Raw genomic sequence first — 12,023 nt, 5'->3', positions numbered from 1 at the left:
AATGAATACAATTGTGATTTGCATAAAATAGCCGAGAGCATTTTTTTTTCTTCGCACATTTTAATTTAAGTCATTTTAACTTAACTGAGCCCATTTTGCTGTGCTTGCTGGTGCCCAGGCTTGATATGTGTGTATGTGATTTGTGCGAACCCAGCTAATGTGATCTATTAATATAAAGTGAGCCTTTTGGTTTCAGACACTGAAAGCATGTGCAACCAAACTATCATCAGTGAAGCTGATCATATGAACAAGCAAAAACAGACTAAAAAAGCATTATTAGCTTATTAAAGGTCCCACAAAAAATGAGGAAAAAAAGAACTACAAGTAGACCTTGACTTATTTTTTTTAGCGATTATCTGAAGTTATAACAGCACTGAAAAAGTGACTTGTGGACATTTTTCACACAACTGTTGAAGCATCCCATGGTCACATGCTCAAAATTCAAGACACTTCTTTTGGTATCTAAGAGTGGTATCTTTCAGTGTCTTGAGTCATGTGATCCTTTTGCAACCTTCTGACAAGCAAAGTTAATGGGAAGTCAGGTTCACTTAAATGTGTTAACTAGTTTTAAACTGGAGTGACAAGAAAGGTCGTAACATGGAGCAAGTAACAAGCATGTTGTTTTTGTGGAACTTTAGGGTTGTGTTACCTCTTCTTGCACACACACACACACCACATTAAACGACTTAAAATAAGAACGTATTGATTACATCCTAAACCATTTGGATTAGGATTATTTTCTAAAGAGGAAGTTAACTGAAAATCAAAAAGAATTGAGCTCCAAATGTACTGAGCAGCATTGCTCACTAATAACCAATTCAAGGTATAAGACAAAAGTCTTATAAACTAGCAAGTGAAACCAGACAAATCTGTACTATATAATTTTATTAATATGTTCTTTATTTAAAAAGACAATATCTATTAGATATATTTTGTTAACTTTTTGAACTGCTCTACTGTGATATAGTAAAAATAACTAATACAGATATATAAATTACATATTTCTGCCAAAAGTGCAGACACAGATTAACAACATAGAATATATAATGTTGCACCACGTATCTTGACTCATTGGAAATGACGGAACTAGCATCATGTATATATTTTTGTCAAGCTACAAAGGGATAATTTAATATACAATATTTGGAAATAACTGGAACAGAATTCATATATAATTTTATTATCATGATTTTAAATAATCAATATTATTCTTGCTAATTTGTATATTGCATTATTTTAATTTTTTTTGTTTCGTCCAGGAAGCTCAGGATAATCTTCTCGCAAAAGTATGTGACGTCGACATGTTGGACATGTACTGTGCTCCTTAATCCATGGCCCAATACACTGTATAAGACATAAAAAGATTGCACAAATAATTCATTTAAAACATAGGCTATGAAATATGGGAAGTATTCACTCTTAAAAAATAAAGTAAAAATGAACAAAATATCTTAAACCTCCAAAATTAATAGCTGTTGTAGCACCCCTACAATCACATGGGAAAAAATGTGGGTGCTTGGCAGCCCAGAGGGGTGTCTTAACTCCACCCATCTCTACCTTTTTGCTGCCCTGGACAGCACCACTTCATGGCCAATGTTGGAACTGAAATAGATGCCCGAGGCCTTCAACTCCAGCCTTTACTTTAGGCCTAGCACCACTGCCACCTCATGGCCCATGCCTTGGCCAGCCACACCAGCACCACAAGGCCAAACCTCAGCTGTTCGCACTACCCTGCAGGCTCTGCATGCTGCTTCGCTGCCTTCTTCCCACTGTTGACAAAGTGAGCCTGTGCAAGGAAGCAGCTAACCACACCAGGCTTTCTTCCTGAGATAATTTGTACTATCCTCCAAATACTCACAATGCTACAGTTCTCACAATGCTACAGGTTTCTGAGGCCTGAAATCTTGCAAGAAGGCTGCACCGCCGGTTCTCCAAATCGCATACATCATTTTGGTCATACTTTTGAAATTATATTTTAAGTTTCTGGCACCCACTACTAGGTGTTTCACAGTTTCAATTTCTTGGTTTAAACTTCTGAATTCTCACCCTGTGGGCTGCTTTATCTACCACTTCCAAACAGACCGCTATTCCTCCTAGCTGATATGAAGGGGGGGAAAGGCAATCCTTTCTTTAAAGTGGCAGCGCTGAACGGGTTATTTTAAATTACTATCATCCAGTCTCAAACATCCCTGTTTTAGGGAAGGTGAAGAAAATTACTGACAGGGCTCTGGAAGAAAAGAAAACCTCGTACTCCCTCGAGGAATGTCAAGGATTACTAGTTTAAGAATCGTATTCTGTAAGTTTCTGCAGGTAAGGCTTTCCCAAAAAATTTCTACTCCTGGGAATTGTGAGATCTCAAGAAAAGTGGAGGATATTGTATTCTAGAATCCTTGAAGAAATGGTACAGAAAATTCCCATATTTAAGCATCTTTCTACTCTTATTTTTTGGTGCTGATACGTGAAACTCAACATGTCGACCTGCCTATCCTGAGGAAAAGCAATACTGTAGCTATCTAAAAGCACAACTGCAATAATGAAAACTGCTATGGAAGCATTGTATTTCCATATGATTATGGTCATATCCATTTTTGAGATTGGAAAACTCACTTCCTAAGTAATGTAGATCCCATTAAATATAGTTTGAATTTGCAAGGAAAAGCTTATTTTTTATGCTAGAGGTATCGGCCTGAGCACTGAAAGGCTGGTCCTAGAAACTAAGATGATTTAGGCTTCCAGATGTAATTTCTGTTTTTGCTCACTAAGAGTAAATTCCCCAAGTATATATTGCAAAGATTATGATTATATTAAAAATTGATGCAACATAGCAGCAATTCTCTAGTCATTTATAAAGTCATAAGGAACAAATAAAACTCTGCGCTGATAATTCATTTACCAGTTTGTGAAATCTGTGTCCACAATCCAGAACATGCAACAGACTTGAAGTTAGCTCTTCATGACATATTACACATGGATCATTATCCTATAGAAAAATGCATTTGTTATTTCAAAACTACTTCAAAAATTGATTCACTGTGCATTAAAATAAAACAAATACAGGCTTTAAAAAAAATTCCAAAAAGTAATGGCCATATCTATAATATTTTCCATGCATAAAAATCTCTCTGATCTGCTGTTAAAATGGCAGATTTAAGTCGGTGTGTGATATCCTGAAAGCAGCTGATTCAGAAAGTATTGAACCAAATGGGCTGTTTGACTCAAAATATCCCTTTTAAACAGAAATTTAGTTTAGCAGCATCAAAATACAATGTGTCATTCTAATCCATGAGGCTTTGCAAAATTTGTTTACTTAATTCTAGAATAAACATAATTCAGTATATTCAGTGTCAATAGATTAGAAAAAATATTGCATCCAGAATTCCACACATTAATTCTGCTCATGGAAGAGCATAGGAAAAGACATGGGTTCAGGGAATCAATGAGGACTACACCCTTCACAATTATATGGCTCCCCCACCCCAATTCATAGAAAATTATCTTTCATGCAACCTATTTTTTCTAATAACTATTTCATTTGTGAAAAAATAGTACTATATTATTGTTCAGGAGTTATTAAATTTGTATGATGACCAAGGTGGAATAAAATGTGTCATTACTTTGGAATTGCTATGCTCCCACAAGAGACCCAAGTCCAGCCCCCCTTGAATTCCACCTACTCTTGTCTAGCGCCAATTTGCCTTGACCATTAGATAATCGTATCCTTGTGTATGGATAGTATGTAAAAAAAAAAAAATGAAGTGCTTTGAACTAAACTCCCGTTCTTATTTCCACCTGACAAAACCTTTGAGAACATTTCAATTCCAGTCTTTAATAAGATTTTGGAACCTCCCATACCATATTGATTATGGACACTGTTCATTTTTCTTCAATTCAACTCTGAAAAAACCCTGCATTTTCAAAATTGATTAATTTAACCCATTCTCTGATTTGTATGATGTTAGACACTGCCTACATTTTGAAAACTATTCTAAGATCTTGAAAACTAAAAAGCCTATGTTTAAAATTTTTTAAAGGGCTTTGGAAAGAATATGATATTTCTAAAATCATACCAAATTATCAAACTGATTTATTAAAACTATAATTTTTATAGAAAACCTACAGTGGCATCATTCGATTTTTTCCACTTTGATTTTGAAGTTTCACCAATATTTTTCCATGGCATCTGATTTGATTGAGGTGGAAGTCTAGTTTTATTTTTCTTTTCGTTAGCAGTTTTAGACTTTGCTTTGCTTTGTACCAATGTGTTTAATACTTTTTGAGTACGACTTCCATTTTCTCCTGAAGTACAAGAGGATAACTTTTCATTTTTTCTGGAAGAGGAAAGAACCTTTAAAAACATAATGGAAAAGTATTAGTAATACCTTTTTAATTTATACTTTATTTTTGCACTATTTAGGTAAGTTGACAAATATATGAATTAAAAATAAATGATTATCTGAATCAAGAACAAAAAGCAAAACAAAAAACAAAAAAACCCCAGAACATATCAGAAATAAGCATTCCAAAATAGTAGCAAGACAAATCTTAGTCTCTAAGCAAAAACAAAAATCCCTTTGCTAATGTATATTGAATACCAAATAAAAATGAAGCAAAATGAAAAATCTATACAGGTAGTCCTCAAGATACAACAGTTTATTTAGTAACTATTCAAACTTACAGTGGAATTGAAGAAAGTGACTTTATGACCATTTTTTTACACTTATGACTGTTGCAGCATCCCCATGGTCATGTCATCAAAATTCAGATGCTTGGGAACTGACTCGTATTTATGACAATTGTAAAACTTGGAGTTTTACTTGGAGATCACCTTCTGTGACCTTCTGACAAGCAAAGTCAGTGGAGAAGCCGGATTCACTTAATCATGTTACTAATGTAACAATTTCAGTGCTTCACTTAACAACTATGGCAAGAAAAGTTGTAAAATGGGGTAAAACTCACAAATGTTTCACTTAACAACAGAGATGTTGGGTTCAATTGTGGTTGTTAAGTCAAAATTGAGCTACAACAGAAAAAGGCTTATTGTTAGCTTCTCTTTTCATACAAAAAGGAGACTCACTACAGGGACTCACACATATTTCAGAATGAATGATAACCTAACCTAACTCAACCTAAATAGTGTATTTAGGTTGTACCATAGTGTATCATATGTATTGTATGGGGTTTCTTGATAGCTATATAAACATTTTCTGCAAATTACCTTTTTTGTGTTTGGATGATCCAAGATATATTCAGTTACTCTGTTTAGGTACTCATCTGTGCTCAGCTTATTTCTGTTCTTGACATTGACTTCTTTAATAAATTTTTCTAAATCTGAACTTCAGGAGAGAAGAAACACAAGTATTCAGATATTTTGCAGGAAGATAAATACTGTCTACAAGTATGTATATTTTAGAAAACCTGTCTTTAGATAAAACAAAGATTTCACTCTGAATTTCAATAACTATGTAGTGTTACAATTCATCCCATGAATATTTATTTCCCATTCCTGTTTCAGAAGAATTTATACAACAGGGTCACATACAACTGAACCCCAGGCAAAGGAGACTATGTAATGATTTACTATACTGTTACTATTTCAAAGATGATCCTAAGAATAAATTTTTTAAAAGAATTGACTAATGGAGTAGAGAAACCTGAATTGAACATAATAGAATGCTGAAATGAGAGTCAACTCAATGCCTACCAACCTAGTTAAGAAAAAAAAAATTAGAAACATGGTAATAAGCAGCACGGTATAGAAAGCACTGTCACCAAGTCTTGAATTTTGTGCCCATATTGAACCATAGTTCAATAAACCCCAAATTTCAGGCATTAAAAATTACTTAAGATAATGACAAGAACCATTTCAAAGATTTTCTTAACTTTAAATCATGTTAGGAAAAGCAAAAAATAGTTAATTATTTCTAAACATTTGTGCCAGAGTACATTTATATTATACATTGTACAATTCTAACACACGGCATGATTTTTAACTTAAAGTGCGAGCAACCCATTTTTCTCTAGTGTAGATATACCTTGTATGGTATGGAAATATAATTCTAAGTTGGTCAATGATATTTTCAGATAGTTTTCCAAGAATTGGCTTATTTAGAATTGTAGCACAGTCCAATCCTGCAGCTCCTGCTGGTTCCTCTAAAATGTTATGCTGTGGCTGGATATTCTGAAGATGTCTTTCTGAATTTCCTAGTGATTGAGGCAAGCATACTTTATCAGAAAGTGAGCTTTGTCTGCATTCAGAAGGCAGTTCTCCAATGTCTTTATCTGAAGGAGGATCTGGATTTTTATTGCCAGTGTGAGTTTTAGCTTTGGAAGATAAGGAGCAACTGTCATTAACATTTGAAAATGTAGCAAACAGGTGCGGAGCAGCAGATGAACACATTATGATGGCTGGGTCATTAATAGGAGACTTCTCAGGAGTTGCCTAAAAGGAAAAAATAGCACAAAGACCAAATATGATGAGAAAAACTATTCCAAGCATTCTAAAACTCTTTCTGCCACATCAGATAGTTTGACATTGAAATCTTTATTTATTTATAATTTTAAAAACTGCCTCAGACTCTAGATGGTACACAAAAAGATCAAGAAGCCAATTTAAGAATAAATATATATATCTAAATATTAAAAATAATTATTACATTAAAAATAAGACATCCAACATCAATGATTCCCAAATACTACAGAACTGAACAGTAAAAGTTAAAGCAAAAAGAGTAAGCGTAATTTAATGTCACCTGCTTTGCTCAGGCAGTCATCTACTTATATGTGGCATTATATTTACAATAGTGCCTTTAGGGAAAAATAAGATTATCAACCAATATCTACTCTTTCATATGATTCAACATAGAATACAAGAACATTAGCAGAACAGGGCCTGAGATTTTCTATCAAAATATTGTAACGTATCAGTATTTATTTCTGTTGAACATTGAATCTTATAATATCACAGCCTTCTTTTAATTTCAGTCTCTCTGGGCGTTCAAAGGTGTTTCATGGCAGCGATTTGGACAAAAAGTTGAAGAATTCTCATAAATGGAGGCAAATATACATGTCCCAAGATAATGATGCAGAATCCAATCTGAGTTGTTGTTACAACAACAATCAACCACTTAATAGCCAGCCACCAACACCCCAATTAACAACTAAAAGCCACACAACCAGGCACCAAAATACTACACATTCTGGAGAGAAAGAAGTTTCCTGCGATGGGCTCCAGCAAGAAAGCTTGGAAGACTAAAACTCTGATTGACTCAGATTGGATCCTTAAGAATTCTCCGTTTATATGACAGCTTTCCATTGTTCAAAACACAGCTGGTAATGCTGGATACCTGTTTCTTGTTACTGTATATATGCCCAGAGGAAAAAACTCTAGAAGCCTTGAAATAGTTCATACATGAGGGAACTTCTCTGAAAAAAATCTAAGCAAGCTACAGAAATGTTTGAGCAAGGAAAACATACTTCAAATTTGCAATTGTGGTAAAATCTGTTCATTTTGGATGTAAAAATACTCATAAAAGAACTTACTAGTGACAAACCAGTAGGTGGCTGAATATCTGCAGTTTCTACTGGGGTGATACTGTTTAGGAGAGCACCGTTTTTTATTATATAAATCCTTTCTTCAAACTGAGTCTGGAAAAGAGATGAGAGATACCTTGAATATTCTTAGATCAGAATTCTCTATCAAGAGTAAACTTACTTAGCTGAAAACTATCAGTGAAATGATATGTATATAAATGAATGCTTGATTCTTAGGCTAATTTCATAGCATCTGGTTCCTAAATGATGTCATGACACATGCAAAGCTCTTTATATTAATTATAAAAGAAAGAAATTAATATCCTACAAAGTAAAACACTAATCTAAAGCATTATTTATTATGGTTGTTTGCATAGTCTGCAAGATGTTTTTATCCACCTATCGAGTCTTTCCCGAGGACTTGAGATAGGCAGATATTGATGTTTCATGGCGTCGAAGAGTATCGTTGCAGAATTTAAGCTGTTTCAACTAAAGCTGCCTTTTGCAATTGACTGCAGAAAAAAAAATTGGGTGAATTTGACAATGCTAATGGTGTTCAAATGGTGCTCCAGTTGTTTTAGGATTTCACCCAAGGTGCCTATATTCCAAAGATTTATATATCCACACATATTGTAGTAACAAGTCTGGCCAGCATACAAACAGTAAAACAAACAAAAAAACCCAAACCAAAAATAAAATTGACAAAAATTCCACTGCACCCCAAGGCAGCGCTATCCCATGCATTTATGCACCATGATGCTGTACTCTAGTGTCATCATATTTCAATGCTTGCTGAAAAAGCCAGCTCATCAAGACCTCCTGGAAGGCAAAGAGTGTGGGAGCCTGCCAGATCGCTGAAGAAAGGTTTCACGAGCAGAGGCAGGTACAGTGAAGGCATACTTCCTAGGTCCCACTAGATGACAACATTTAAGAGAGGAGACATGGAACAAACCCATTCTATCTGAGCTGGTAGACCAGGCAGATAGCCTGGCTCCATATCCTCTATACCCTCTAAGGCTTTAAAAGTAATAACCAACGATTTAAATTGCAATCGGATGCCACTGCAGCTTGTGCAGCAATGGTGCAACATTGGCAAAATATGGAGCGCCCAAACTGTGGCATATACTGGTATATTTTCCCATTTGTGTAAATAAAGGGGTGAAGCAACTACAGAGATATATACAGAGCTTGTTTATATCTTTGTTTTCTTACTTCAGATATGATTGTTCAACTATGGCACTACCAATACACAATGATAAAGAACATCACAAGATTTACCTCTATTTTTTTCTTTTCTTCTCCAATATTGGAAATAAATGACTCCCAAGAATCAATCTGTAATTTTGACTGAGGTGTTGCGGAATGACTGAAAATGATATAATTTAATTTATGTAATTTGATTATGTAATTAATTTGATATTAATCAATTCATTTATAAAATTTATATCCTGATTTTTCATAATTAAAAATGATTCTAACCCTGAAATAATAATTTAGTAATTCAAGCTATATAAGTAGTTGCTTTAAAAAAAAAATTCTGCAAGCATTCTTTCCCAAATCAAATTTACAGGATTGAAATATAAAAATAGATGTTCAAATTATTTGAAAAGCAAAATTTTTGGAAAGAAAGAGAGAATTGAGGCTTTATACTGTTAAGTTTAGAATAAAATAACAGAGCATGGCCTAAGCAGTAAAAGAGAAAATACTGATGCCTTCCAGGCATCAAAATAAGTACCAGCTGATATGATTTCAGGAAAAAATGGCCAATACAATTTGCTAACAAATATTTTATCAATTGACATACTTAGTTCAGAGTAATAATTGTGATAGCACTATCACTTGCTGCCATAGTTAAAGTTCAATGAAGCAAATATGCATATAGATACATGGTTCACATAACACATTTTTTTCTATGTTGCTACTACAACAACATGAAATGTTAGTTAAGAGATATGATTTGGTAGGAGAAGAATTAGAATCTGATGCCAAAAGCTAATGGTGAGCAAGGTAATTTATGGCAGAGTTTCATCCCTGTTCAGACCATGGATCCCGTTAGTAAAAATTGAATTTCCAGGGACCCTAATCAAGAAGTAAGACTCTGATGATGGAAAATCAGTTGCATTCAGATTAAAGTGCTTTTTCTTCTTTAGTCTCTTACAGAGCTCTATTAAGTTCTCATGGATTACTAATATTCCATGGACGCTATTTCAAAAACACTGATTTATATCAGTATCATTGCACAATAATCACATATGCAACAGAATATGTATATATTGTAAACAATACCTGGTCATGAATTTTAGATATTTAAGATTGGCTTTGGCATTTGTTGATTTTCTGCATAATTTATAGAATTCTTTCTCTTTCCAGTTTTCAAGTACTGACACCTGAAATAAAATTAATGTAAATTTAAGCATCAAGCTGGAGAAAACAGTATATCACATTAACTTGTAGAAAACAACTAATCACCAACACTTATGATACTACTCTTTTTCATTACTGAAAATTGTAATCTTAAAAATATAACAGTATAAATATATTTTAAAAACTTCTAGGTACATTAAGGTGACAACAAACTAAAAACTAGAAGTTTACACTAAAGCTGTATGTGGACTCTGAAACTTATTCTAAATTGTAACACTGTGATCCAAATGAAGGAGTGGACAGTTTGCCTCTTGCTGTTGCCTTTAAGCAGGTTGAATTCTGACTCCCAAATTTCAGCAGAAAAACAACTATATTTTAGGTGGATGATTACAGTCATTCTCTATTATTGTAAAAATTGGAATGGTAGTTCTTTCCTCCCCCTCCTCTTAAGGTACCAAAATATTTTTTTAAATGGTCTTGAAAACAAGCCAATTCATTACATTAAATTAGTATTTATGAGCGAGAATGGTAGATGTTGATTTGCCCATATGTAATTATCAACTCTCTATTATTTCCCTCATTAAGTCAGCTTTGAGGGTTGCAGTAGAAGTCAGTTGTTCACAAAACATACAATAATGACTTGGTCTGAAGGCCCCCAAGCACTGCATCAAGTAATGTATTACAGTAATTTAGAGAGGCAACATTTTGTGAATGATTGTGAGTTTATTACAGAAACTTGCAATAAAGTTTCTGTATCTGCCAGCTATTCTAACTCTGAAAAAGAGGAGGACTTCATGGGGAGGAGTGAGAATGCATGAGTAACGAAAAAATTGTTTTTTCACTGAAAATGAGAGGAGAGTTCCGAACTGGGGGAGATTGCCCATAAAGAAGAAAAGTTACCAGGACTAAGTCTAAAATGGAGAAAGTAGCGAATGATGAAAAGATGGAGATTGAGGACACCTCTTCCTGCAACACAAGTTCAGCAGAAAGGAGGGAAAGATACACAGGATCCTTCCAAATTTATGGGAGAGGGGGAATGGAAAATGAGAGAGTTGTGAGGTTAAAATGGGGAACCAATAGCTCCTGACCAAAGATGCCATTATGTAAATATATAACAACTGCTGGGCTTCAAGACCAACTAGCACTTGGTTAACTATTCATTGATTTGGAAGGATAAGAGGAAGAAGCCATAAAGGCTATAAAATCATTAAAACTTTTTCACCGGCAATGGGCAACTGACTTTTATATATGGCTTCCTTTTTATCTACAATAAAGTTTTCAGCTGGCCCCAGCTGCTTCTGCCAAGGTTGGCCAAGGTATTAAAACCATGAAAAATCATGAGATATGTGATTTGCTAATGAATCCTACTGGGCGGAGCCCGACAACAGTATTACTTCAAGAATGTAAATTTTAGACAAACATGATAAAATATTAAGATAAACAGTTTGTAGGAATCAGCAATATGTTCAAACAGCACCATATATTTTACCTCTGCTGCTATTGCTCTTTTAACACATTCTTGCTGATAATCCTGGGTCTTCTTTATAAGTTCCTCCATTTTTACTTTTTCACATTCAAACCTATTACTGTAAGGTAAAGTTAAAGACTATTAACATACGCTTGGACATCCACGTGCCTGAATATCTGCACACAGATGTCCAAGCACTGCACATCAGAACAGCTAGACACAAGAACAGTTTTTCCCCCGAATGCCATCATTCTGCTAAACAAATAATTCCCTCAACACTGTCCAACTATTTACTAAGTCTGCATTACTATTACTATTAATCTTCTCATCGTTCTTATCACCCATCCCTTCCCGCTTGTGACTGTATGACTGTAACTTTGTTGCTTGTATCCTTGTGATTTATATTGACTGTTTCCTAGTATGATTTGATTGCCTATTTGTACCCTATGACTATCATTAAGTGTTGTACCTTATGATTCTTGATGGATGTATCTTTTCTTTTTATGTATACTGAGAGCACCAAGACAAATTCCTTGTGTGTCTAATCACACTTGGCCATTAAAGAATTCATTCATTCATTCATTCATTCATTTCATTCACTCATTCATTCATCTGCAAAACAAAAATTAATTCAGCATACATTTATACACTGGTAAAACTC

At 34.2% G+C, this 12,023-nt stretch overlaps 1 protein-coding gene across 4 annotated transcripts in view; it reads right to left on the bottom strand.

The window, feature by feature from the left end:
* Nucleotides 1-40: 40 nt before the first annotated feature.
* Nucleotides 41-12,023, bottom strand: part of TTC3 (tetratricopeptide repeat domain 3) — an 85,517-nt gene continuing 73,534 nt past the window's right edge. For all 4 annotated transcript variants that reach the window (XM_087966755.1, XM_087966757.1, XM_087966758.1 and 1 more), the window contains 9 exons: nt 11,384-11,480; nt 9,817-9,917; nt 8,809-8,896; nt 7,540-7,644; nt 6,033-6,439; nt 5,216-5,333; nt 4,118-4,345; nt 2,894-2,980; nt 41-1,344 (listed from right to left, as the gene is read on the bottom strand). In XM_087966755.1, the coding sequence (XP_087822881.1) occupies nt 1,237-1,344; nt 2,894-2,980; nt 4,118-4,345; nt 5,216-5,333; nt 6,033-6,439; nt 7,540-7,644; nt 8,809-8,896; nt 9,817-9,917; nt 11,384-11,480 (1,339 nt within the window). In that variant the 3' untranslated portion in view covers nt 41-1,236. The remainder of the gene's footprint in view (nt 1,345-2,893; nt 2,981-4,117; nt 4,346-5,215; nt 5,334-6,032; nt 6,440-7,539; nt 7,645-8,808; nt 8,897-9,816; nt 9,918-11,383; nt 11,481-12,023) is intronic.

The sequence above is a fragment of the Notechis scutatus genome, chromosome 5 (assembly GCF_049901735.1).
Source record: "Notechis scutatus isolate UNSWTSFEM ecotype Mainland chromosome 5, rNotScu1.2, whole genome shotgun sequence".
In the NCBI taxonomy this organism is placed as follows: domain Eukaryota; kingdom Metazoa; phylum Chordata; class Lepidosauria; order Squamata; family Elapidae; genus Notechis; species Notechis scutatus.
Note: the sequence above shows the minus strand (reverse complement) of the source record. Positions and strands in the feature narration are given on the sequence as shown.